Source organism: Sylvia atricapilla, chromosome 1 (genome assembly GCF_009819655.1).
Source record: "Sylvia atricapilla isolate bSylAtr1 chromosome 1, bSylAtr1.pri, whole genome shotgun sequence".
Classification (NCBI taxonomy): domain Eukaryota; kingdom Metazoa; phylum Chordata; class Aves; order Passeriformes; family Sylviidae; genus Sylvia; species Sylvia atricapilla.
Genome location: NC_089140.1, coordinates 106,162,443 through 106,188,408, shown reverse-complemented (window position 1 = coordinate 106,188,408; position 25,966 = coordinate 106,162,443). Strand labels below are relative to the sequence as shown.

General features: G+C 40.1%; 1 protein-coding gene across 6 annotated transcripts in view; it reads left to right on the top strand.

Annotated features, from left to right (window-relative positions):
* The window catches only part of OSBPL1A (oxysterol binding protein like 1A), a 71,689-nt gene that overhangs the window by 9,326 nt on the left and 36,397 nt on the right, over positions 1–25,966 (top strand). For 2 of the 6 annotated variants that reach the window (XR_010744765.1, XM_066329976.1), the window contains exons 6-14: positions 2,895–3,039; positions 3,699–3,766; positions 3,847–3,891; positions 5,331–5,404; positions 5,481–5,544; positions 6,463–6,564; positions 8,007–8,129; positions 9,886–9,967; positions 12,616–12,722. Coding sequence is in view for 2 of the 6 variants with exons in the window: in XM_066329976.1 (XP_066186073.1) it covers positions 2,895–3,039; positions 3,699–3,766; positions 3,847–3,891; positions 5,331–5,404; positions 5,481–5,544; positions 6,463–6,564; positions 8,007–8,129; positions 9,886–9,967; positions 12,616–12,722 (810 nt within the window). In the remaining 4 variants the exon portion in view is untranslated. Of the gene's footprint in view, positions 1–2,894; positions 3,040–3,698; positions 3,767–3,846; positions 3,892–5,330; positions 5,405–5,480; positions 5,545–5,593; positions 5,630–6,462; positions 6,565–8,006; positions 8,130–9,885; positions 9,968–12,615; positions 12,723–15,060; positions 15,229–15,258; positions 15,471–25,966 lie in introns of those variants that run through there. The other 4 variants (XM_066330029.1, XM_066330002.1, XM_066329987.1 and 1 more) reach the window with 3 other exon arrangements.

The window sequence follows — 25,966 nt, the reverse complement described above, 5'->3', positions numbered from 1 at the left end:
GGATACCTTAATGTCATGGATGCATAAGTTTTCACCACAGTATGGCCTGTCTTTAATCTTGAAAGTAAGCTCTTTGTCATTTGCATCCATTGTGTTTTTTTTAATGGACACTTGTCTGCACAATTCAGTTTCATGCTGAGCAGAAATTGAAAACTCTGTGTGTGTGCACATTGTAATCCCAGATGAACAGTTGGTGAGGCTGTAGAAGAAGCAGATCACAGAAAGACTGGAGGGTGCCTCTGGATGGGACCTAGTCCAGCTCCTGCTTGCAGAGCAGAATGAACAAGAGCAGGTTGCCCAGGACCAAGTCCAGCTAGGTTTTGAAGCAGAGTCCCAGTGCTTGAATTCAAGCTTTTAGAGTCCTGAAGAGTGTCCTTGGAAGTAAGACATGCAGCATGGAATGGTTTCTACCTACTTAGCATCTTTAGTTATGCCTTTTCAGGCATCAAAATTCACAAATGTGAGATTAGTATATTGAGATATTTGATGTTCTTTGTTTTTCTGCCTAGCACCAGAAGTGAACACCTGTTCACAATTTACTTCCCTCTCTGTTTTTTTGGTGGTTTTTTTGGTTTTTTTTTTTTTTTTTTTTTTTTTTTTTTAGCCGAAGAGCACTTGTCTTTCTAATTCCTTGCATGGAAACTTGTTAAATCTTTGGTAATCCTTGTAATTCTTATTTGGATTTTTTGTGCTGTCCTCTTTGAAATGGAGAGAGAACCAGAGCTGTACACAGCACCTAAGATGTGGAAAAGTAGTGCATTAATACACTGCACAATTGCAGTAATTGTAATTAATACATTGGCATAAGTGATCTGCTTTTGATTCTGATAACTTTAATACTTGTTACATGTCTGCTGGCTAATCCTTAAGCTGATGTGAAAAAAAAATCAGAAAAAAAATGGCTTCTTATAGAAAGCTGTCATTAAAGAAGCCTGCATTCTTTCATGTGGCATGTAACTGTGCATGAGCATGTAATTCTCCCTGTGAACATTTTAATTTCTAAGTGATTTTCTTTTTATTCTTTAATATATTTGCTGTGTTTGAGCTCTGTATATGTGAAGGTAGCTATATACTGACTTCTAAAACTTTTCCAAATATTGTCACTTTTTGACCTAGAGTCAGTTTTAAGTCAATTCTTATCAGGTGTTCCTTGGAATACACTTACAACTCTATGGTGTAAACCCCTTTGACTTTCCTATGCGTTGGTTAATACCTCTGTGCAAATTTGTGTAGCTCTTCAGAGCTGCCCTTTAGCTCCAAAATTCCCCTTTCTTTGCCTACAGATTGTTCAGGCCTTTCTGCTCCTACTTAATCTTTTTTTTATTAGCAGACTATTATGCTCATGAAACTTTAGCTGCTTACATCTACTTTTACTGTGACATCTAACACCAGAACATGTTATTTACTAGAAGTTAGATCTTCAGCAGCTGAATCTTAACCCAAGCAAGCTCTTTAGTCTACTTCAGGCAAAGCCATCGTGTTCTTCCTGCAAGTTCTCAAAAATGTACTGTACGTTTTCTGAAGTGACTGGAGAGATTTTTATCTCAATGAGTTGATGCATGAAGCTTGCTTCCAAATATTCCCTTGTGACATGGCATAAGGTGCTGAAAACACAGGCATGTGGCTTATAAAGAGGCAAGAAGTCGGAAAAGAAAGTAAATGTAAAACATATGGTTGGAAAGAGCTAAAGCTTGGAGTCCTCAAGAATGCAAGCATTTGACTACAATGTTAATGATGCAAGCATTTGACTACAATGTTAATGAGAGTATACTTCCACAAACTCCCTTTTTTTGACTTTTGTTCTCTCACCACTTGATCTGTAAACAACAGCTATAGTAGTTTATCCCTTATAGGACTATTTCTGAAATACATATAAGGTGTTTGCTGTTGATGTTAAATTATGTCCGTGGGAATTCTGTTATTAGGGAGTAATCTTTCAAAGATAGTGTATGGTTAATGCAAATACTGAGTTTCTCAAAAATTTTCATGTACTTGTGACTCTGGTCTCCTAAACCTGCTTATCAGTAACTTAGCCTTTCTATTAAGGCTCTCCCAACTGGCTTGTGAACTTAAGTGGCTGATAGTGCATGGAAATGGTTTGGGCTGGAAAGAACCTCTACAGATCATTCAGTCCCACCCCCATGTAGGCATCCAGTAGCCACATATTTGAGCAGAAGTGAAGTGGTGTTTAAGGATAGTTAGCAGTGTCATGCTTAATGACTCTTCTCTTTAAATGGGTCAGTTTCTCAAAACATTTATATTGTGTGCAAGTAAAAGTCAGTTTGTGTTGTTTTCTTTGTTGTTTTTTTTCCCCTTGGTTACATAGCTGCTTTTGTCTTAATAGACTTAAGAATGCAGCAAAACTGTTTGTGTAACAGATTGCCTATACTGGGAGCTCTAAATGGCCTAGGATATCTGGCATTGAGACTGGTCTGCCACCCTTCAATACAAAGTTCTTACTCTCTGAAACAAGGTGGCTGCACAATTTTTTTTCTGGATTTAGCACTGGCCTGTGCTAACTTCTGCACTATGCAGAGAACAGCAGATTTTTGCTAGTAGAACTGGGCAGGACCATTCTAGCATATGAATGACTGAACTGCAGTACTGGGCAACTTTCCCTGGCACTGCAGTTGAGCAGAAAAATGTGTCCATATTGTGCAGCAGAGATGGAAGGGTTATACCAAGTAAAACACTGAAGTTCCTTACTCTAGCTGAATGTCTTGTTTGACTGTTGCAGTCCTTGCCCTTGTCATAACATTTGCTAAATGCCCTCTTTGTTGCCAGATCTACACTGAAGCATCCTAGTTAGGAACAACTAATTTTCAAAAGAGGGAATGTGGCATCTGGAGAGGGAGGAAATTGATAAGTAAGCAGAACTTTGTTTTTTTTTCCAGCTGAACAAGCGCAAGCCACCTGATATCAACTGTATAGATCAGATGGGAAACACCCCCTTGCACTGTGCAGCATACCGTGCTCATAAGCACTGTGCGTTGAAACTGCTGAGAAATGGAGCAGATCCTAAAATAAAAAACAAAAATGGTGAGTACCAAATGAAAAGTATGATAAATGTTAAGCGGAAACACAAATTCAACATCTTCTGTAAGCTGTGTTACTTATTATGGAGTGTTCAGGGAAAATCTTGCAGTGCTTTACAAGCTTTGTGTCACTAATAAAGGAAGGCCAACAGTGGCTGAATTGCAAGAGGCAGAAGGGAAATGTGCCTGACTTTTGTTTTCTGGATGCTAAACACTGAACACGGGTAACAAAAAAAGCCAGGTTGAAAATGTGGCTGAGACAAAGTGACTCCTGAGGAGAAGGCATCTAATAAAACCAAAAAGAGGAAAACTTGATGCAGATGTTATGTGAACTGCGTTCTTGTCCTCTTTTTAAAGATGCATATGTCTTGGTTTTTTTGAGTGTCCTAAACTAGCTTTTTATAGTTGGAAGCTAAAAACAAATTTAAATTAGTTATGAAAAAGGGCTCTCTGCAGTTAGTAGAACTCTGATGAGCACTGCAGTGGCTTAGAGTTCAATACTTTTTTAGTCCTCTGCCCCTGAGTTGATGTTGATGCTCCCCAATTCCAAGCAAGTGTAGATGCTTGGAGGCCAAACTGATTGGTAAAGGGTCTCAAATGATTTTAAAGTACATCTATGTTTATTTGCATCAAATTCTCATGCCTTGTCTTGTTACTAAACAGATCAGACTCCCCTTGATCTAGCCCAGGGTGCAGAAATGAAACTGATACTGGCAGGTAAAACTGGAAAGGTAGGAACTTCTGTATCAATTTAAAATTCCAAGGCTGTCTAGTTGAAGCTATTCCTATATGAGCTTTAATTTCTGTGCAGGTTATCAACAAACCACTGGGAAGATATGAAGGTCTCCTATGGAAGGTATGGCTTATTTCCTTTTCTAAAATTGCTTGAAAGATTTCAAAGTATGCCAGTATGTCCTTTTTCTGTATTTCAGTGGTAACTGATGAATGAAGGAATTTTAAAATAGTACTTAATAGTAATTTAGTCTAATATGTGTAGGTGGGCTGACTGAGTGGAGCAGCTAGTAGATTCATGGTACCCTGATCTTAACCTCAGTCACTAAAATGTCTCTATTTCTTGGTAATTTTTGTGGCAAAGCTTCACTGTGATAAGACATTTTTCCTTGTCTGTGTGGTGGGCAAAATGTTTTTTGTTTTTTCTTTCTTTAATAGATTACTTTGATTACCTATGACTGATACATTGTCTTTAAGAAACTGTTACTAGTATTTTGCCATCATCTTCTGAAAATTTTAAGACCTAGTGGGAAGATGGCATTCAAAGAGTTTAAAGCTTGTTTTGCTGTGTTGCTCAAGTGAATCTAAGATCTACATGAATACTTAATTATGTTGCTTAATGAAATCTTTGAAGTTTCTTCAGTGTAAATTTTTCTATATCACAATTGTGATGTAAGGAGCTGGTCTTAAATGAGAATTGTGTACTAAAACTTGGAAAAGGTAAAATATTCTAGTTGGATATCTCAATGTGTATTGTTTCTCATTTGAATTTATAAAATAGAATTGTGTGGTGATAGTTCCTGTAATATTAAAACACAATTCCTGTAATATTAAAAAATGCAACATTGTAATATTTCAGTTCTTACTGAATAGCAGGCTCAACTTTTATCTTTAGGTGGATCCAAAAACAAGAGTAGTCCTGCAATTGTAAAATACTCTCAGGTTACTGTGATCATCAGGATATGCAGAACCTAAAAGGTTTTTGTAGTGTTTACTAGTTTTAAGGATGCTTCTCTGCCTGGCCGTGCTGGACTCACTCTGTCCATCACACCTCTTCCACCAGACACTTAACTGCTGGGACTAAAGCCCTTTTGCTGTTGGTGGCTCCAGTGAGTCAATGAGTGCCCAGTTTGGCTCTCTAAATTTACCACACTCACTCAGACAAGGTTTCCTTACTGGCTTGACACTTGGTTTCCCATAGCTGAGTGTCAGATGTCTGGATCCTTACTTTAATCATCGTGCAATAACAAAGCAGCAGCTTGAGCTGGTGCCTCTGACAAAGTACCCAAAGGAAGGAATCCCTGGGGTTTCCTGCCCTTGCAGTCCAAGTGAGTGAAAGTCTGGGGTCTTCCTGCTCAGTCCTCAGCCCCTGACACCACAAGTCCCTGTGCCCCTGGCTAAGCAAAGGGTCACTGCCACTTCATGGTCTCTTGCCTCAGGCTCCTACCACCCAGAGCTCAGTTCTGCAGCTCACACTGCAGCTGCACACTGAGCTGTCTGTACTAAAAGTATTCTGTTAAGATTACCTGGCCTTTTTTTTTTTCTTTTTTTTGCCCCTTTTAGAGCTCACGATTTTTTGGTTGGAAGCTCTACTGGGTAGTTCTAGAACATGGAGTGCTTTCCTGGTATCGGAGACAGTAAGTTCTGTATTTAAATTTCTGAAACTCAATTTAAATCATTCCTGTCTTCACTAAATCTCTTCTTCTTTCAAAGAGCTGATGCAGTGAATAATGATCATCGTCAGGGATGCAAGCATCTAACACAAGCTGTCTGCACGGTAGGAAGTGAAAAGTGTTGTAACTACAGTTTTTTTGTATTCCATTATATTCCATTCCTGGTTAATGAAAACTTCCGCTGGATTGGTAAGCCGATCTTTGTTATAAAATAGGGAGAAAGCTTGTGCAGTTGAAAGAAACGCTTGTTCCTGTCCAGCAAAGTATTCTTTTATGTAAAGTGGCCATAAAGCTCCCTCACTGCTTTCTAAAGTCTTTTAGATTTAGACACACAAGGCATCCTGCGAGCAGACCGGGTCAGTTTGGAGCATGTGATCTGGAATAGCCAAAGCTCCAGTTCCTCCTTAGCTGTCCCTGGCCACTTGTGACTGATTGCATAACTTAAGCTGATCTCACTTGAAAGACTAATAAATTTTGAAAGTGACTTTTGGAAAGCTTCCCTGATTTCTGTTATGCGTGTGGGAATCCAGTTTGGAAGGGGGAAACAGAAAACAAAGGCCAGGTGTCATTTATAATGCCCAGGAAGATGAAGTGCTTAAGGAAAATGCATTTAAGATAAATTCCATATTTCTATAACTGCCCTATCCTAGTTTGGCACCACAAATTCTGTTAAACTGCACTTATATATACACTCATATTGTGTGGGAAAGTGACTTGCTTTTCAGAATCTACAAATTCTTTAATATTGGTGATCTTGAACCATTGATGAGGTTTTGTCTGAATCAAGTGGTGTAAATAAATAAAAATAGAATATTTAAACATAAGAACCTCTATATCGCTATTCATAACATAATGATGCACTTTGGAAAGTGTTCTGACCAAGGGTTTTATAAATTACAATTACTTGAATCAAAATTGAGGCAAGAACTTCTGATTTAAGTGTAATTTTTTACTTTGCTTACACTACATTTTTTCTGACTGCTTCATTGTACTAATTTTGTATTTTCTCAACCTTGCTCTAGGTAAAATCTACAGACAGTTGCTTCTTTTCTGTCAGATGTTTTGATGACACTGTTCATCGTTTCAAGATTCCTAAAAATAGCCTTCCTTCTCAAACTAGAGAGGTAATAATGACTCTTTACCAAAGACATTAAAATACAATAACTTCTGTAATTAATAATTTGCATACTACTTGCTGTGGATGCATTAATAGCAGTGTGTTTCAGATTTTGATCATCAGGACTTGGTAGCTTAAGTGCAGATATTAAATCTTTTAGCATGGTTATAGATTAATTAGCAAAAAAATGACCCATTTTAATTATCTCTTCTTTAAAATGAATGCTACCTTGTTTTCCAGCTCTGTTCCCTGTTATTTAACTGTCTGTTTTTCATTCCCTTCTCCATGTGATAAATGTCTATTGGAACCTCCTTCTGTTGCACTTTCATAGTTCATTATCCCAAACACAATAATGCTTAATGCTACAGTCTACTCTTAACTGTACTCCCAGATAACCTAATAAATTATATTTTCTGAAAAAGTGGCTCATAAACATGAAGAAAAAAATTTAGGGCTCTTTGTAGTATATTCACTGTTGTACTTCTACATATGTGCTAACTAGAGATGGAATTGGGGTAGAGGCAGCTGGAGTGCTGTGTCCAGTTTTGGGCTTCTCATAACAAAGAGAGATACAAACATACTGAAGAGAACCTAACAAAGGGCCATTAAGGTGTTTGAAGGGATCAGAGCATGATTTTTACTAGGAAAAGCTGAGAGAGCTGGGACTGCTCAGTCTGGAGAAGGGGAGGCTCAGGGAAGCTTGTCTATGTATGTAAATGCATTAGGAGTGGTGCAAAGAGGGACAGAGCCAGGCTCTTTTCAGTGGTGCCTGGTGACAGGACCAGGGACAATGAGGACAAACTGAAGCACAGGGAATTCTCTCTGGACATGATAAAAAAGTGTGAGGGTGACCGTGTACTGAGGGGGCCCAGAGCAGTTGTGGAATCTCCATCCTTGAAGATTTTCAAAAGCCAGCTGGATGTACTGGCCAACCAGCTCTAGGTGGGCCTTCTTGAGCAGAGAGGTTGGACTAGATGACCTTCAGAGATCCCTGCAAGCCTCAGCCACTCTGTGACCCAATGAACAGGAAAAGAATCTACGTTTTAATTGTGATAGTACTTGAGGTTTTGTGCAGAGAGTTTAATGCATAAGAAGGCAGACTTTGTCACAGGGACCTTGCCGTCTGAACAGAAACTGAAAGATGCAAAATATATTCCCTACAATCCTTTAATTAATAAGATTTTTTTATGTGACCTTGGATAGACTAAGGGTTGGGTTACATTTGTGTTGAAGGGCTAATATGTTAAGTCTGTGATACTTTGTGCACAGAGTATTTATTCTGCAATACATGTTACATTTTCTAGCAAATCTATTCCTTGCCTATTGAGATGTCGCATTTTACCGACTAGCTTATTTCTAACCAGAGAAAATTTTGTTGTTCTACATACGTGATACTTTTTTTGGAGATGACCTTTGAAATATTTATTAACTCTGGTTTTTCCTTTTCAGAGTTGGCTGGAAGCAATAGAAGACCACTCTGCATATAGCACTCATTACTGCACACAGGAACAGCTGAGCAGTGATGATGAAGATGATGCAGTATCTGTTACAGACCTACAGGACACTCTGAAAGTATGTAAATAATTACTTGGCTCATGTGTCTGGGCAGTATAGATTAGTATTGTTTTGTGTTTGACTAAAAATGTTGAGTCCTCTAATGGATGCATAAGTGTTTGCACTGCTTGCTGTCATGTATTCCTGCTCAGACTGTGTGGCTAAAATGACATGTTTATCATAGCTACAGGGCTGTGATTTCACTTTTGCCATCACTACTGTAAGATAGAAAGCTGCTTGAGAGTTTCAGCCAGGAGAGGGAGCCTTGTGTATTGCACTTGTCCTCCAGTTTCAGTGTCACCCAAGCTAACCCACATTGAGCTCTGCCTCTACAGAACAGGCAATGAAGTGCTTTAGAAACGATCTTTTATCACCTCAGATCACATCAGATGCATTGTACAGTGACTGCTCATCCCTGCAATGGAAATGAGTAGTCTTTGGTAATTCTAGCATTCAGCCTGTGATTCTTGCTTTTTACTGTACGTTTTAAACCTTCTATTTTAAGGGAAAGTTGATGCTGCAGCACAAAAATCTTCATGTGGCTAAACTCCAAGACGCTTGTACCATTCATTTTAGTACAAGAACTTACAGTAGTTCATGGCACAGCAGAGGTGGGAGGATGACTGGCACTGGCAGTCCCCAGCAACCTACAGAAGATTGTATTATTTAAGAGACAACAGTGCACTTGAAGCCCAGAAGATCAACTGCATCCTGGGCCACATCAAAAGCAGAGTGGCCAGCAGGGCAAGGGAGGCGATTCTGTCTCCCTCTTCTGCCTTCATGAAACCCAGCCTGGAGTGCTGCATCCAGCCCTGGGTCCTCAGCACAAGGAAGATGTGAATGTGTTAGAGCAGGTCCAGAGGAGGGCCACAAAGGTGATCACCAGCAATGAATGAACACCTCTCCTTTGAAGACAGGCTGAGAGAGCTGGAGAAGCAAAGGCTTCAGGGAGACCTCACTGTGGCCTTCCAATTCTTAAAGGTGGCCTATAAAAAGAGAGAAGGGGTGATCTTTTGCACAGGCCAGCTGTGTAATAGTGATTATACACTAGATGTAGTTGTGATAGGATAAGTGGGAAGAAGAGCGATTTTGTTCAGATATTGGGAAGAAGTTCTTTACTCAGAGGGTGGTGAGGCACTGGAAGAGGTTGCCCAGAGAAGCTGTGGATGCCCCATCCTTGGAGGTGTTCAAGGCCAGGCTTTATGGGGCTCTGAGCAACCTGGTCTAGTGTGGAAGGTGTGGTTGGCCAGGGGCTGGAACTAGATGGTCTTTAAGGTCCCTTCCAACCCAACCCTATGGTTTTATGATAACTCTCCAGGTTTGCATGCGGGCTTGAAACCCTCTTTGCATCTTGGGGTTGGTTTCTGCATGTGACTATACTTGCCATTTATCAGTTAACCTATGAATGTGCTTATTTTGTCTTTAAGTTTCTCACACAACAAGGACTTAACTGTTTCTGGATTTTTAAACTCCTCAATAAGAATGAGGGAAAGAGCAAAAGTGACACATACAACAAAGCTTTGGGGTTAATTTGCTATATGAAATTTAACAAAATCCAGCCATTGATAAAATGTTCATATTCTGTTTGCTTGTGTGTCTTTGAAGGTAATTGAAGTAATTTGTTTCTGTTTTAATATATCAGTCTCTGGCCTGGGAATCTTTGTTATGATTTAATGCTGTCCAAATTTTAAAATTTCACTATAGTAAAGAAAGTAAACATACACTTTCCTTAGAACAAGGCACTTCTGAGCTAGCTATCCTTGCTTTCTTTCAGAAAGCACAGACGTGCCAACAAAGACTCAGTAAAGAGGTTTCAGACTTCCTCGCAATGGTTAAATCTTTGGATGCTACAAAAGGTAAAGCTTATTCATTTAAAATGTAGTTTGTTACCAAGCAACTATTGTTTTCTTTTTAACAGGATGCTTTTATTTCCCTGAAATCAAATTTTCAGGAGCTTGAAAATAGAGGACAATTTTCCCCATGAAAAAAGTAACATTATAGTAATTGCTAACAATTAAGATTTCAGATTTGGAGAAACAACTAAGAAGTATGCTGATTGAAAGAAATTTTATTAGCAGCTGTAAATGCAGTGAAACTGCCTCTAGCTATAGTCCTTACTGGGTAGTATCATAATAATATAACACAGGGGTCCTCTTTCAAAAACAAAATTTAAGAAAATTAGCTGATTGTAGTGCATAAGTGTCTCCTCACAGGTACAAAGAGCAGTGCAATCACAAAACTACACAGAAAACTGGAGGCGTGGTGTGATGGGACATATTCCACAGATTTTGCCATGACTTTTATGCCAGATATGAACGTCTCAAGTTTCATTTCAAGTTATAATTCTTAACATGTACCTGGGTTTTTGCAGCATAACTGCAAAATATATCACAAAATATATCAAAACTGCTAAAATATATCACAGGCATAAAGATGCAAGAGATTTTTACTTCTTTTAATAAATGCTTTAAACAGGTACAGAAGTTGTTCATGTATAAACACACAACGAAGTTTTGTAAGAACAGCTGACTGCTGGTCCTTTGGGTCTGAGTACTAGTTATATATTGTGACTAAAATTATGAAGCTCAGATTAGAGAACAAGTTGTTTGTCTATTCAGATCCCTAGTCTGTAGTAGAATACCAGTTTTGAGAAGAAAAAAGTTCTTCTTTCATCCCTGTGCCTTTCCAAAAGGAGGCTAAAATACAGCTTTTTTCTCCACATGCTACTGGGGTAAGTTACTCTGTGATGTTACCCTGTCTTTTTAATAAACTGAATTTTTACCAGATTTTTATTTCACAAGGTAAAGGGACACTTCATAATGTATATCAGTGTCTTATTGTGAAGCTTTTGTAATTAATATTACAGTAAAACTGTATTTTTCACCAAAAAAAAACTAGTTTGAAAATTAATGTAAGGTGGATAAATTCCCTTTGGTAACTACAGAGGCAATTTCCCTTCCTTCATAGTGCTGACCTGAAGAATCAGTGAGGTTCTTTTTTAAACAAGAAAAACATTTTTAAAAAGGAAATACGTAACTTAAACAACCAATACCCATAGTAATGCAAAAGCAGATACTATCTCATTCCTAGAAACTGCTGGTCTTGGCCAGTAGCAGTAATAAGTTCCTGTTTTCCTTCCAATGTATGTTTGTAACTTGCTAGGTCAATGAACTGTTTCTGGGTTTAAGTGTAACTGCAATAGGTCTCAACAGAGACAACTGCTCTGGTTCTCCTATTGTTGTATTTTTAAAGTATTTGTATCCTCTGGCTCCAGAAGTGTAAATTTCTGAGACAGAAACCCTTATGTGTGGAGTGTCCCTAAAAACGTTTAAGTTGTATAAAAATGGCTATGTTGGCACCTGATATTTAAAATTCTCTACCTAACTGTTTGAACAGGCCAATCTGAGTCCAGTTATCTTTGGGACTTATGCATCTTGTGTATTACAAATAAAGATGTCTCCTGCACTCAGAGTGCTGCCCCTCCTCCCAGAGGCACTAGCTGTTCTTGGAAGCTGCTGTAAGAGTCAATTTGAGTCAGTGGCGAGCTCTGGTATCAGAGACCACAATTAGTGTGTGGATATGTACTCTATCTTGTCCTGCATAAGCAGTATAAGTTCAAAAGTAAACTCAGGTGCTGTCACTCTTAATCTTCAGTGGTGTGGCATCACCTTGAAGCACCTGTGTTACTAAATGGTGTGAACTGAACCTGGAGTCTGCACACACTAAATGTTGCTATTATTTTAGTTTCAACAACTGTGCTTTCTGAGAAAATGGTCTACTTGATTTCTGAGGAATTGCTGCGCATCATAAAACTTCACAGATTGACTCAGATAATTTCTACCATCTGATTGAGTTGTCATTATTTCCTGCTGGTTCTAGACATGCTGGTTTTATTTCCTGCTGGTTCTAGACTTCTGTAAGTGGTCATAGAAGCCAGGATGTGAGGTAACAAGCTGTACTACTTGCACATCAGATGAGTCCATGAAAACAAGATCTTCCCATTTAATTGTTCAATGTGCTTGTAGTTACAACTCCATCTATTTTTTTAAACCTAAATTTACAACCACACTGAGCACTGTATGCTCTTTCTCTTCTATATAATATGTGGAAGAAGGCAAAAAATATCTACATTTTACACTTCCATTTATATTAAACCAGTGCATAATCCTTTTTATTTAAGTTCTATCACATAAAGCTTTAAAATCTAGAAAGTGGGTGACAGGATAGTGTTGGTAGTCCTTTTACCAGTATCCTGCTGCCATGGCTTACTCCCTCTGCTTTCTAAACCATGCTGAAAGAGAAACTCGATCTATTCATGTGCCTCTTATATCAGTACTAGGGGAAGGATGCAAAAAAAGAAAAAAAACCCTCCCACAGATCTTGCAATGCACCGGCCTTCCTGTAGCGTGTGAATGTTATGTCTGTATTACTTAGAGGAAAAAAATAATAGAATCCTGTCGTTTACAATGCCCTTCTAACATTATTAATATTTTTGTGCTTACAGGAATATCTTCTCCCCTGCTGCAGAAAGTTGATGTGGTCTCTGAGGTATCCCAGGAAACATGTGAGGCTCTGGCTGAGTGCCTCAAGCTATTCACAAAGCAAGAAGGGGTAGGTATTGTGCTGCGTGGGTCTATGAATGGTTGAACAGCTTAGCATATATAAGCTAGTTCCCTGCTTACCTGTTACAAAAGTAAATGCACAAACCCATATAACTTCATGTTGCTGGTAAGATGTCCTTTTGCATACTGAATGGGACAAAAATTCATTCTTCTAGAGAAAAAGTAGGTATATGCCTTGGCAAAATGATGTCTTAGTATTTGGATATTCAGAAAAGAAACATTTTGGTTACAAGCTACTGCTTGCAATGTTAAAACTGAATGCTTGAATTCAACAAAGCTGTTGCTTTGCTGGTTTGAAGGTCAAAATATTGAGAAAATTAGGGTTTAGATTTTTTTTTTTATTATTTTTACTAGCTGACTGAAGTGTTGAACAATTTTGCTTCTGAATTTGTTTTGCAGACCATGTGCTTAGTGGGTGTGCAAATGCTGTTTGTTGAACTTGTGGCTTTCCCAGTAACAAATATCTTGTGTAGTGTTAAACATAATGCAAGCACTTCAGTTTGGGAATATATGTCAAATTCACTAGTTCCTAGAGTAGGAGAGCTGGTGTTTTTCTTCCTTCTTGAAGATGCCCTAGTACCTTGGAATAGACTTGTCTTCCTGTACTGTGGTAACTACAATCCCTGGGTTAGGCTCTCACTCTGTCATCAGTAAACTGTGTTTCAAAATGAGGTTTGTGTTGGTGCTGTTAGTCTTCCAGTTATTTAACAGTGAGCTACAAACACTGGCTCCATTGTCGAGGTTTGGGTTTTTTCCATTCCTTCCCAAGTCCTTTGTCTCCAGTCACGAGTCTTTTAGACTTACTTAAGTTCTAGCAAAGGGGAACAAGCATTGCTTTTTTTTTCTTTTACATTGAGTTTTTTCCTTGGGAAAGTCTGATATTAAAGTTGCCAGCTTCATTTGGGGATGAGGGGGAAATTGTTACAACAGTGGGTGTATAGTGCTAGTTAGTATTCTCTAATTGTGTTGGCATCTTGCTTCAAGCCAGACTAAAATAGCTTTCCAGAGTGGAGTATGGCAAAACATATGGTGAAATTGTAATTTCACCTTACTTGAACTTGAATAGTCTCAGTAGGTGTAATAGGGGCCTTATTTTAATCTGGAAGCACATAGATTTGGGTACAGAGGGACAGGCTGGGGTGTGAACTTGATTTTCCACCATAGCTAGTGAAATCAGTTGGTCATGACAGGGAGAAGATGTGATCCTGGAGAGTTTTCTGTCTTGTTATTTTTAAACTTCAAACTACTGAGTTCAGGAATATAGTGCAGGCTTTTAAAGATACCACAATCTCGCCCTAAGACTTGCAGCTTTCCAAGAAGCTACATTCATTGATCATTACTGTTCTTAAACCCACAGCGTCTGGCTTTGTTGCCCTTTATAAGTCAGGGCTCTGTTCTTTGCTGTTCAGTGTTGATTTCTAGACTGTCGTTTTGCTGGCATTAGAAAAGCAATATATATAACCTTGCAACCGTATTGTGCATGTCCCATGAAATCTGTTTCTCTCTAGAATTAATGTTCTCTCAAGCCTGGTACTTTTTTATCTTGCCTCTTTAAGGAGAATTATTTTTACCTCTAATTTAAATTGTCAGCATACCAGAAGCTACTGCTCGAGGCTCCTCACTTCAGTAAGGATAGCCACAGTGAACGCACTTTTAGCTCTCTGGAGAAAACTTTATTTAGTGTTACTTATCACTTTGGCAATTGTAGCATCATCGCGCAGTCTGCAGATGAAACTGCTAACGCAGCGCTGAAACAGTCGGCTTCAGCCGTCTTCCACTTGCGCTAGAAATGGTGCGTGAGCGTGATCTCCGATCGCTCCATCTGTCCGCTGCTTCCCCTTGCCCCCGGTGCCGCCGGCGGGGCTCGGTGCGGCGGGGCGGGCCCGGCGGGCGGGGGCAGCGGCCGCAGGAGCCCCTCGGTGCCGCGGCCGCGCCGGGAAAGGCGTGACCTGCCCGCTCCGCACGGCGGGAGCGGCCGTGACGCCGCAGAGCCCGGGAGCGGGGGGCGGGGGGAGCTTCCAAAAATAACCCAATGCGGCGGGGCTCCGTGCGGGGCGGCCCCGGAGGGCTCGGGGACCCGCACACCCCGCGGGGCCGCCCCGGGAGCCGCGGCCGTGAGCGCCGGGCAGCGCCCCTGCCTCGGCGGCGGGGCGGGGGCGCGGCAGGGGCGGGCGCGCTCCGTCCTGTCAGGCCATTTTTGGCTGGGCTCCGTGGCCGCCCCGCCGCTTCGGGCTGGTTTCCTCCTCCGCCTCCTCCTCCTGCGCCGCCGCCCCGCGCCCGGCGGAGCCCGGCGGGAGCGGCGCTGAGCGGAGCCGCGCCCCGGCCGCGACTCCCCCGCCCCGCCCTGCGCCGCGCCGGGGCGGCCGCGGAGCCCGCGGCGTGTGGCGCAAGGTGAAGGGGCCGCCCGCGGCGTCTGCCCGCCCGGCAGCTGCTGCCGCCGCTGCTGCGAGCGGGGCGGCTTCCCTCGGAACCCTGCTGCCCGAAATCGTCCCGCGGTACGTAGCGTTCGTGATGGGCTGGGGGCTGCTGCTTGAGGCTCCGCTTCCGTCTTGACATTGGGATGAAGCCTTCAGTGTCAAGCGGATGAGAGCGCAGATACTTTTTGCCAAATAGTTAAAACATGCGAGGGCAACAGGGAATGTAACTTGGTTGCTTTATTCTGAGTATTTACTGGGGCGGTGGTGTCGGAGCCAGCCAGCACAACTTGAAACGTTTTCTGCAGTGACTTTGGCACAAGGTTAGTATGTAGTGTTTCAAAGCAGGATTTGCCTTGGACTATTTCTACCAAATCTCAGAACCTACATTCCTAGAGCAGTTTGATTCTGGTAGTTTTTGTGTCCTGAGTTATTTTATGTAGTTGTAGGAGAAGTTGAACTTAAGGTTCTTTTCATGCTATTCTCTCTGCTGGATTTCCTGAATGAGTTTAAAATTCATCTCTAGTACCTGACCTACCTGTACTGAAGCTGTTGGAAATTGATAGAAGAAAAATTATTTATTTAAAGAAACTGGCTTTTTCCTTTTTTTACCTTGCTTCTTCACTAACCAGTGCTTAGGTAAAGTGTGTAGATTAGTATATTGAGTTTAACTCTCTTAAGTTTCACTTTTACCATCAAGGGATATATGTAACAGTAAATTAAGAGCTCGTATTGTGTGAGTGTAGAATGAATAGCAGTTGTAAGGTGGTTTCATTTGTAGTCTGTTTGTGGCTTTGATCTTCAACCTTTGCAGATGTTGTCATTCTTCCTAGTTTGCTTTTGTCTTTAAAAGGAGACTTGTTTACAAGCTGGTGAAAAGCCTTAGCTGATGAGATAAGGAATTTAGGAAAGGTTTCTTCACTTTTTATGTTAAATGAGTTGTATATTTCAGCTATGAAGAATTTGTCTTAACAAATTAAGGTTGTTACTTCTACAGAAGCTTTTTAATATCAAAATACTGTGGGTCCTGGTCCTTGAACTTAGCTATGTTTACCATGGCGTAATGTGCTATCTTTTATATGTACATCCTGTAAATAAAAAATGTGCACACAGTTCAACTGGTAAATACCAATCTCTGGAATTTCAGTGCACTGCCTTAGTTCATTTCGGATTTCTTGGAAACATTAACGAATGTCTGAAGGTTAGATGTGTCTGTGTGTGTTCTTGTGGGTGAATGCTTGCATGCTCTTTGCATACAAATAGTTGTCTTTAATATGTTTCTGATTTGCCTTCTGGGAGACAGGTGTGAGCATGGCTGTTATCACTTAAACCTATTTCCCGTCTTAATGTATTGTGAATGAAGAAGGTGCCTGTAGGCTGTGTCCAGATGACTCCACAATGAGAAATTTTATTATCTGTTTCTTGGTGGGGGTGCAGATGGGGAGACCAGTGATGAGAATCTGCAGTCAAGGGAGAAATGCTGATAAAGGTACCCTGTGCAAATCTGCTACAGCAGTACTAGCATCCATCAGCAGTCCTTTTCTTCCACCGGGCAGTATCGTCAGCTACGTTAACCTCTGTAAGGTCTTGGAGCCTCTGGTGTGTGGGAGGGAGAGATGGAGAAGGGTGAGGGACTCAAATAAAATCAGAGGAGCTCAGAAAGAGGTTAATGGTAAGTTTTCTGAGTTAGGTTTAGTAAGGGGATCATGTATTGGCTGGCTGCTGAATTAGACCTAGAACAGTAGAGTCCATGGTCTCTCAGGTGATAAAACCAGTGCTTTGTTTTTCTGGTCTTTTCTCTTCGTATTTAGAAACAAGTGACAGCCTATTTTTAAATTTTTATTTTTATTCCTTTCAACTGTCGGAGTACAGAGGAATTAATGTTATCCATTCTGTTCAGCTCTTGCTGAAAGTAGTGGAGAGCGAGGGAAAACCTCAGTATGTCAAGGCCTTTAGGCAATGCCCTGAACAACTGGAACGCTGTTCAGGTTGTATGCTTGTGGAAAGAAGAACAATTTTCAGATGGTTGATGATTGGACTGAAAGCAGCAAGAGCTTTTCATGGTGAGAGAATTGAGGTGTACCTACATCAAGAAAACCTTGATTGACTCTTGGTCAGTAACTGACTTGATCCTGTTACTTTCCTTCTCCAAATGAGTGGAAATTTACTAGAAATACCTAGTGCAGATTGAATCTTGTTTGAAAGTAACAAGTTCATTGGAAGGTTCTCTCTTCATGCTCAGATGAGCTCCCTAGTAAAGGCTGGTATTTTTCCCTTAAGCAGAGGAGCATAGGATATAAAGTGTTGTGGAATGTTGTATAGGCAGGATGTATAAGAGAACAAAGCTACCAACAGGAAAGTAACTTGTTTTTTTTTCTCCTGCTAGAATGTTGGCGGTTCTACACATGCCTTGATAATTCTTGCTGTACTAATTTTTGAGTTCTGTATATGCACGTCTTTCATCTGGGTTAAAGCTCTATAGTGAAGATATTAAAGTTGGAGTAACTTAATAGTGAGATGTTTGTGGATGATATAGTGTTCTTCCTCTGAAAGCATTTTTTTTCTACCAGTGTACTGCAGCCTTGCAGGTATAAAGCTAACTACAGGTCTGTGAAGACAGTGTCCTTACCAGCAGAGGCAGGAGTTTAGCAGAGGTACTCAGAGATAGGGGAGTTAGAGAATGTAACTTGTTTTTTCTGAGATTTCTGTAGAGCAGCCACGATTCAATAGGTCACCCGAGTTGGAAGTGAAGCTAAGCAGCAGCCCAGACAGAAGCTTTTTAAAATAAGAAATACTGTGTTTCCTTTCAGGGGAAAGATAAGTAAATATTACTGCTGTTCTTTTATGAAGAGTATTATGTGTGTTGACAGAGTGCTTTTCTTGAAGCACTTGATAGGTTTTGAAGCAGTTGATAAAATCCTTGGTCAAGTGCTGTATTTGGAAAGGCTTCTGGGTGAAAGATGGTTCTGGCTCACAGAAGGACAGACAGATATTACTACAGGGTAAAAGGCAAGTGCTTCTGGTCTTTCTAGTACTGCAGGGTCCCAACTCTGGAATTTGGTTTGGGTTTTTTTTTGTCATTTTGGGGTGGGTTTTTTTTTTGTTTTCTTATTTGTTTTCCTCAAGATTGCCAACACAACATATCACCAGCTACAAGGCAAGAACTGACTTGGAAGTGTACAAAGTGACATACTGACTTCTAGCAACAGGGAAACTCTTATTGACCTGTACCTCAAAGAGCTTGCTGTAAGTGGTCAGATGGCTTGTCTGAGGGTATTTCCTGCTCCTCACTGTGTAGCCCAGCTGGGAGCCCACTGCTAACCTGTTCCTGCACTTTCCACAGTGGGTTAATGCTTATTCAAAGCTTGCCCTGTAGATGTGGTTTTTTGTTGGCGGTTGTTGTTAAGCAGCCTTGTGTAAACTAACTTGGAATCCATTCCTGGGCCTCTGGGGAAACACAGTGTAAAACATACTGGTTTGAAATGAGACTCCTCCTTAATGTGCTTCTGCAACTCCTGCTGTGAGGTTTACTTCTAAGGTCTTGTCTACCACTTGTTTGAGTACTTAATTTTTAATGTTGAGAAAACAGTCTTAGCTGAGGCTGCAGGCAGAAAAAACATAAGAAGCAATCAAATTTAATGGAATAGTTCTTGATAGAGTAAACTTCTCAATATGAATTAGGAATTCTGTTTTCTGTGAATGTATTTGCAAAATTACGCCCTTGTCTCCAAGCTGATGGAGTCAAGCAGAAAAAGAAATGTATAAGATGGATATTTTCTCTGAGTCTTTTCACTACTTAGTGCTATGAGACTATTTTTTGTTTTCCTGTCATGCTTGGAAAACAAACTGGAGTGAGAAGGGTGCACACTTTTATTCTTCTGATGTCATTGTGATGTCATCATGGCGTGTAAAACTGATCAGCTTATTTTTCATGTTTTGGCTTAATTTGTATCTCATGTGTTCTGGAAGAATGGTTGAATAGCAGAGTTCTAAAACCTGTTTGCTTCCAGCCAGCCAGTGTATTGTCAGCTAAGGACTGATAACATTTCAGGAAAAAAAATGAAGCAACAAAAAACCAGGATATAAGGCTAAACCTCTATGCCTACCACCATACCTGTTAACCTTGTTTGCTAGGATTTTGCATGCAAGTGAGATAATTGACTGCATTCACAATCTGGCTGAGTGGTCTGGTTTTATGTCTCAGCTGCATAAAACATCAGAACAGCAAACTGGACTACTGTGGTCACACACATTTACTAATTCTCTGAAGATGTATTGTTCTTCTTGACATCTCTTTCTTGAAACTTAATTTATGAAAAATTACTATATAAGAAAATAAGGCCTCTTGTTCTGTGTAAGTCTGATAAAAGCTATTTTATGAGAGTAATAATTAAAAAAATATTTTCTACTCATATGTAAAATAAATTTTGTGTAGCCTATCAAGTACTGGATATTAGCACCTGCTTTAGGGGGAGACAATATTTAACTCTTTATTATGCATGCATTTTGTGTGAAGCTGTTTTAAAGGCAGTGTTTCTGGGGGCAGTGTAAGTAACTTAAGGCTCCGTGTCACTTAACAGTTGTTCAATCATCTTAAATTTGTCATGTGGTGGGATTTTAGTATATTTTAGTTTTATTGGCTTCCTTAAACATCAGTGATACCAGATCTCTTGCCTTATGTGCTAGTAGGATGTCCATGTGTAGCCTTTCCTTGAATAATGGAGACTGAGTGAATCTAAACTTAGTTTTCTACTGTTCTTTCTGGTTTTTTTTTAGTTGGCTTATTTTAGTCTCTTCTGGTTCTGTGAAGTACAGGGCCCTTCTAGCTATGAATAAAAGAATGGATGATTTCCACATAGACAATATTAGTACTTATGGGAGGATGTGTTGTCCCTTGTGTTTTTTTGTTTTTAACCTAAACTTCACCAGGTCATAGTCATGGTATATCAACCAGAACTGCTTTTTTGCACTTAATTTTTTATGCTTACTTATTAGAGCTGATACCATTTTTATAATCAAGATAAGCAATTGTGGAATTTGACCTCTTGTCTGTTTTTTTAATCTTTTGACCGAATGTGTACTTGTTGGGCCTCCCTCTCCCCACCCCCCTAGAAAGCCAGTGACTTTAAAAGCTTAACTCGTTTTAATATTAGTATTCAGAAGTGTGTTATCTCTGCTTGCTCTGCTGCCCAGTGATGAAATTCCTTGGTATAATGCTAGCTGCTGAGTCACTGACAATATCACTGGGATTGGTAAACGGGCTGTGTTCAGAAAGTATTTACATCCTGAGAGTAAATCACTGGTGTTGTAGTTTTCCTTGAAGGTGTAGGCCATGCCTGTTCATAAAGGAATGTTAGTAAACTCTTTCTCTGTATTGCTTGTGTTGTTCTTAATGTCACTCTCCTTGAAATGCAGCAATAATACACTTTAATAATAAATGTTTCCAGTGTTATGTACAAAGGGGAAATATGGCCTGTGCTACCCAGGTTGGTTGATAAGCACACACAAAACAAATTATGCTCAATTTATAATGAACGTAATGTTGCTGCAAAGAAATGGTAAGGTAGAGCTCCTCTTACAAACAGAGTGTATCCATTTGTTGTGAGCATCCTGATAAGTCCAGTATAAAGAGGATGCCTGGCTTTCTAAGCATAGCCCTCATCTAAATATCTTGTCTGTGGGAGTGACATGATGTGCTTACTTTGTTCACATAGCTTCATGTTGAGCCCTTTGCAAGGTAAATGTGGACTCAGTGTTTTTGAATGGGAATGTTTTCCCTCCTCTCATGCTTGTCAGGGCTACATTATTAATGTTAAAATGTGGACATCATTATAATAACTCTTGGATCTGTGGGTGTGCTGGGAGAGTTTGAGGATGGCTTTAGAGCATGCCTGTTTGAAGAGGATCTGCAGTGTACCTTCATAATGTAGGGGTACTTTTTAACATAGAAGTAGATTGCTGACTTTTTCATCTGCTTCAGGGAGTTTTGTGTTGCCAGAGCTACACTGCTTCCACAACAAAATCTTGTTCAAATATGTTTGGCCTTTAAATAGAGATACAGCTTCTTATTAACCTTGAAATATAATAGTGTCACTATTGCACACCCCTATTTTTGAGTCAAGAACTATGGTGGGAGAAAGGGTAGAAAGAACAAAACTACTCTCATGTTGTCTGAAAATATTCGGTGTAATTGGTCAAAGTATCAACCTCCAGGCCTTGTGCAGGGCTACAGTAGCAGAAAAGCATCTGCAAGAAATTGGTGGGTTTAACCTGATAGACAAAAACTAATGGAACACCCATAAACAAGGCTTTTATCATTGTGATGAGGAAAAATCTTGAGTTGTCAAGATAATAGTATATCTCCTCTAGGTAATGTGGTAATCTGTGTATGTCAGTAGTTCATACTTTTCTGGAAATGCCAAGATTATTAATTGTGGATGTATCCTGTGCTATGCATCCAAATTGGATTGTGTGTTTTTCCAGTGAAACACCTTGCTGCAAGGTCAGACAAATCAAACTGAGGTTAAAATGAGCTGGCTGAGTCTTTCAGACAGCTGGAAACCTTAGACAGCAGGCATCTGTGCCTATGGATAGCAGAAATCTAGTTTTATCTGATCTGTATCTCCTCCACCCCTGAAGGGATATTTTGGGCTAAAGCCTAAACCCTAATTTCACAGCAGAACAAAATGGAAATGGTTGAGGTTGAAAGTCACCTCAGGAGGTCCTCTGGTTGATGCCCCTCCTCAGTCAATGCCACCTGAAGTTGGTTGCTCAGGACCATGTTTCAGATGACTTTTGAATATCTCCAAGGATAAAGTCTCTATAGCCTCTGTGGGCAGCTTGTGTAAGTGCCCTGTCACCACCACAGTGAAAAAATGTTTCTTGACAATCAAAGGGGATTTCCTGCCTTTCAGCTTGTGCCCATTCCTTCCTGTCCTGCCACTGGGCACTACTGATAAGGTCCAGGCTCTAGTTGTCTTTGCATCCTCCCTTCAGGTATATATATAGATGAGATTTGCCCTGAGCCCTCTCTTCTCTAGTTTAAACAATGCTTAGGCATACAAATACTTAAGGGGTGGGCCAGTACAGTAGTGTTAGAAAATTTCAAGGAACCATGTGTCAAAGATCAGCTGATAATATGTGGTCAGTGCTTTTTACTATTGTCTTTGTTCACATATGCCATTTATTGCATCTAAAAAATGATATGTCATTCTAGACTGACAGATTCTGTGTCAGCTTGGGGTGGGGAGAACTTAGAACTTTCATTAAACTACAAGTTCTCTTCTCACAACCAGGGAGTTTTATTGGAGAAGTTTGTAAAAGAGCTTCTTAGAAGTTTAGTCTGGGATCTCTCCTTCTTCTGAACTGTAGATGCTACTGGATTACTACAGGGGAATAGTAAATAAAAGACTTAAGAGTAAATATATTTGATGCAATGTTCTTGAAAAAGATTTTTAAAAAATCCAAACGAACACAACAATGATAGAAAGTCCCTATCACATAAGAGCAAAAGTATTTGAGATCATTCATAAGGAGAAAAGATCTGCTCTCCTAATGAGAACATTGGGATTATCTAGTTCTGCAGTGAATTTCCATACTCCAGAGCATATTTGTCTGTCTGCTTTAACTGCTGGGCAAATGTCTGCATGACATACTCTAATTTCAGGAAATGTCTTATCAACCTATCCAGGGCCTGGCTGAAGTCTGCTGGCTGTTGCCTGCTTAGGAGTAAGGACAAAAACAGTGTGTCAGAGGAAAATCATCCCTAAGAAGGAGCAATCTTCTTAATGCTCCAAGTCCTTCTAAAATCTGAAGTAGAAGTGGGATTTTTGCATCTGTATCTTTGAAGTCTGATTCTTTAATATCGGAAATGTGGGATGAATGTAGGCTTTAGCAGAAATAGCAAAAGGCTTTCCAAGGTGGATTTTATTTGCAGATCAGAACTCCAGCATTGCATTGTAAAACTGACTGTTGATTTCTGGCTGATGTAACATTTTTGACTTCAATTTGGTTGGTGTCCAAAATAAAATAAAAACCAGCAAGTGAGACATCAGAGTTTTTCAGAAATGCAGGGCAACTGTACAAGCATGCATGTTTGTTTTGGAATTTCTTTTTAAAAAACCCACCAGTTAAACTTTATGAATAATGAATAATTAACAAGATTCCCAATGCAGAACTTGTACAATGGACAGCCAGCTTCAGAAGCGTTAATTTTTTTAATGGGAAGCTGTTTTCACTCTGGGTCAACAACTGAGTCCAGCAGCATGTAAAAGCCAACAAAAACATGGCAAAAACATGACATTTGCTTCAAAAGAGAAAACATTACATGCATTTGCCATAATCCAGTTGGGAAGAAGTGTGGGGCAGAGATTACAAAGGGGTTGATCAAAGTAATCAATGGTGTAGACGGAAGAATACTTAAGGGAAGTAGTTAGATCAAAACTGCCTTAAGATCTATTTTCAAAACAGTGCTTAAGAATAAAAAGAAAATGTTTCCTGTATGCGTTCTTAAGAACCCTTACATCTTAAAATCGGATCTCTCTGGGACAAGCAAACTTCAAAGATGTCCAGTCACTCAAAGGGAGAAGACAAAATATTGTTCCTACTGGGTCTGAAAGTGCGCAGCAGTATGCTGTGCTGGGTCTGTTGGAATCAGTGTAAATAGATCAGTTTCAATGAGACCTTTAGTTTGAGGGAAGTTACTTGTGACATATACCTCTGAGAACATAAATGCCTAATCTCACGGGGACAGCCAAATAGCCTTGGGGTGTGGTTTTTCTCTGGTAATCTTGTAGCTCTGCAACTCAAAACGTGCTTCCCAAACATGTGCATCACTGCAGATGTCATTGAGTCCCAGCTTGTTTTGGCATTAGTGTTGGCAAGAGTGAATAGCAGCCATATTTAATTTCAGCATTACTCGGAACAGAAACACTACTTCGCAGAAAATGGCAAAATCAGATGTCCTTTTCTTTGAAGTCCTGATATTTGGCTAATCAGTATTATAGTACTGGAACACAAGTAGGGACAGAATGGGCTCTGGAGACTGGCAATTTCTGCAGCTCTCAAACCTAAGTAGACCTTGTGACATTTATCAGATTACAGTTAAATTGTTTAGGTAAAATGTGAAAAGCAAATACATTTGAGAGGAAGACAGAATTGCTATTGAGTCCCACTTTAGAATCATTCCAGAAAGAATTTTTTTTAAGTCTTGACTGTGCAGAAACACTTTGAAGAAAGCGGTTTCTCTGTTAAAAAAAGCTTAAATCCAAGGTTTTGGCCAAAAACAAAAACTAATCTGCAATCAGTTTGTTCATGTGCTCTTAGACAGGTTCCTGGCTGGGAACTGTGACATTCTCCACTGGTTAAAATTGCAGTGCTTCAGCAGCCTCTGAATAAACAGACTCCGACATAGCCAAATGTGGAAACAGGAGAGGGGAAGGAAGGCAGCAAGGTCCATGTTGAGGAGGAAGTGTTAGTGTCTTAGGAGGGAAAGGTGGGAGGCAAGCAATCCTTGTCCCTAGCATGTGGCTAGTTCAGAAACTGTTATTCCCAACACTCTTGAATTATGAGCTTTTATGTGAGACGTGCACTGGGAGAAGGGTGCTGTGTGCTCTCAGCATCTCCGGCTTTTCTCTTGAATAACAGTTCTCTTACAGCCGAAATGTCTGCCTGAGGTGATGTGATCTTGCCAAAGTAAGAGTTCCTTCTGTGTGGATGATAGCTTGGCTCTTGCTTCTGCTAGTGCTTCCACTGTATTTTTCTAAGTTTTATGATCATACCTGATACTTTCTTTCATTGGCAGAATTTAGTTCTATTACTAAATCAAATATAGGTAAATACTACAACTTTGTGCTCTGAAGAATGAAATGTAGCCATTCCAAATCAGCCCTGCTAGACTTGTCCTTTTGAACTTTGATGTGAATGTTCGTAGTTGACTAACAATGAGCTCTTGTGTTCATCTGGGGAATGACTGAGGCAGTCGTATGACTTGTTCTACGAAGTCTTTGCTTTCTTCTGTAGACTTTGGGTTGGGATGTAAGAGAGCAGATTACCAGGACTTAAAGTTGGTATGTACGGGGTTTGATTGTGTGTATGTGGGTCTTTCCGCCTTTGTACAAAAAGAAACTGTGTTGGTGGTGTTTTCTGTATATGAGTCTGAAAGCAAGCCAGCTGTTATGTTTGCCTTTCAAGTGTGTTTTCTCTTTTGAATATGATGATCTCAGTAAGATGTGGTGTTCTGATGCTGTAGAGAGCTGGCTGGACTTTGGAGATGAAGACTGATGCTGTCTTGTGATACAGTAAATAACCCTTTTGCCTATCACCACTGAGCTCAGCTTACCTCCTCAATTAAGTGATCACATCTTGTTTTGCTTTTCAGTAGTTGCAGTAGCAGTAGTTTGAGTTGCTTTCACTTTCTAACTGTGCTGGGTTTAAATCTGATAGATCTCTGAAGCCAGGTAACTGACAGGCACAGAGAGAGGGAAAGCCTGAGCAAGAAGCCATGGCTGAAGTAAAGCATGACCTATTTTGGTTCAGTCCTCTGTTCCCTGGGATGAGCCAAGACTGTGATGAAGTTTACAGGAACTAGTTTATTCCAGCAAATTAAGAGTTAGGATGCAAGACTTCAACATATGTTTACATAGCAGACATTTGTCACAAATCCCTTGTGCTTGATGGTGCTGGGGAGTAGTGAGTCAGCAAGAAGTTCTTTGTAGAAGGGCCTGAGTGTAAACAGATCAGAACTCTGAAAGTTTTGTGTAAAATATTTACATGCTTTAGGAATCTGGGTATGTTTATTAAATTGATTGCATCTGTTTAG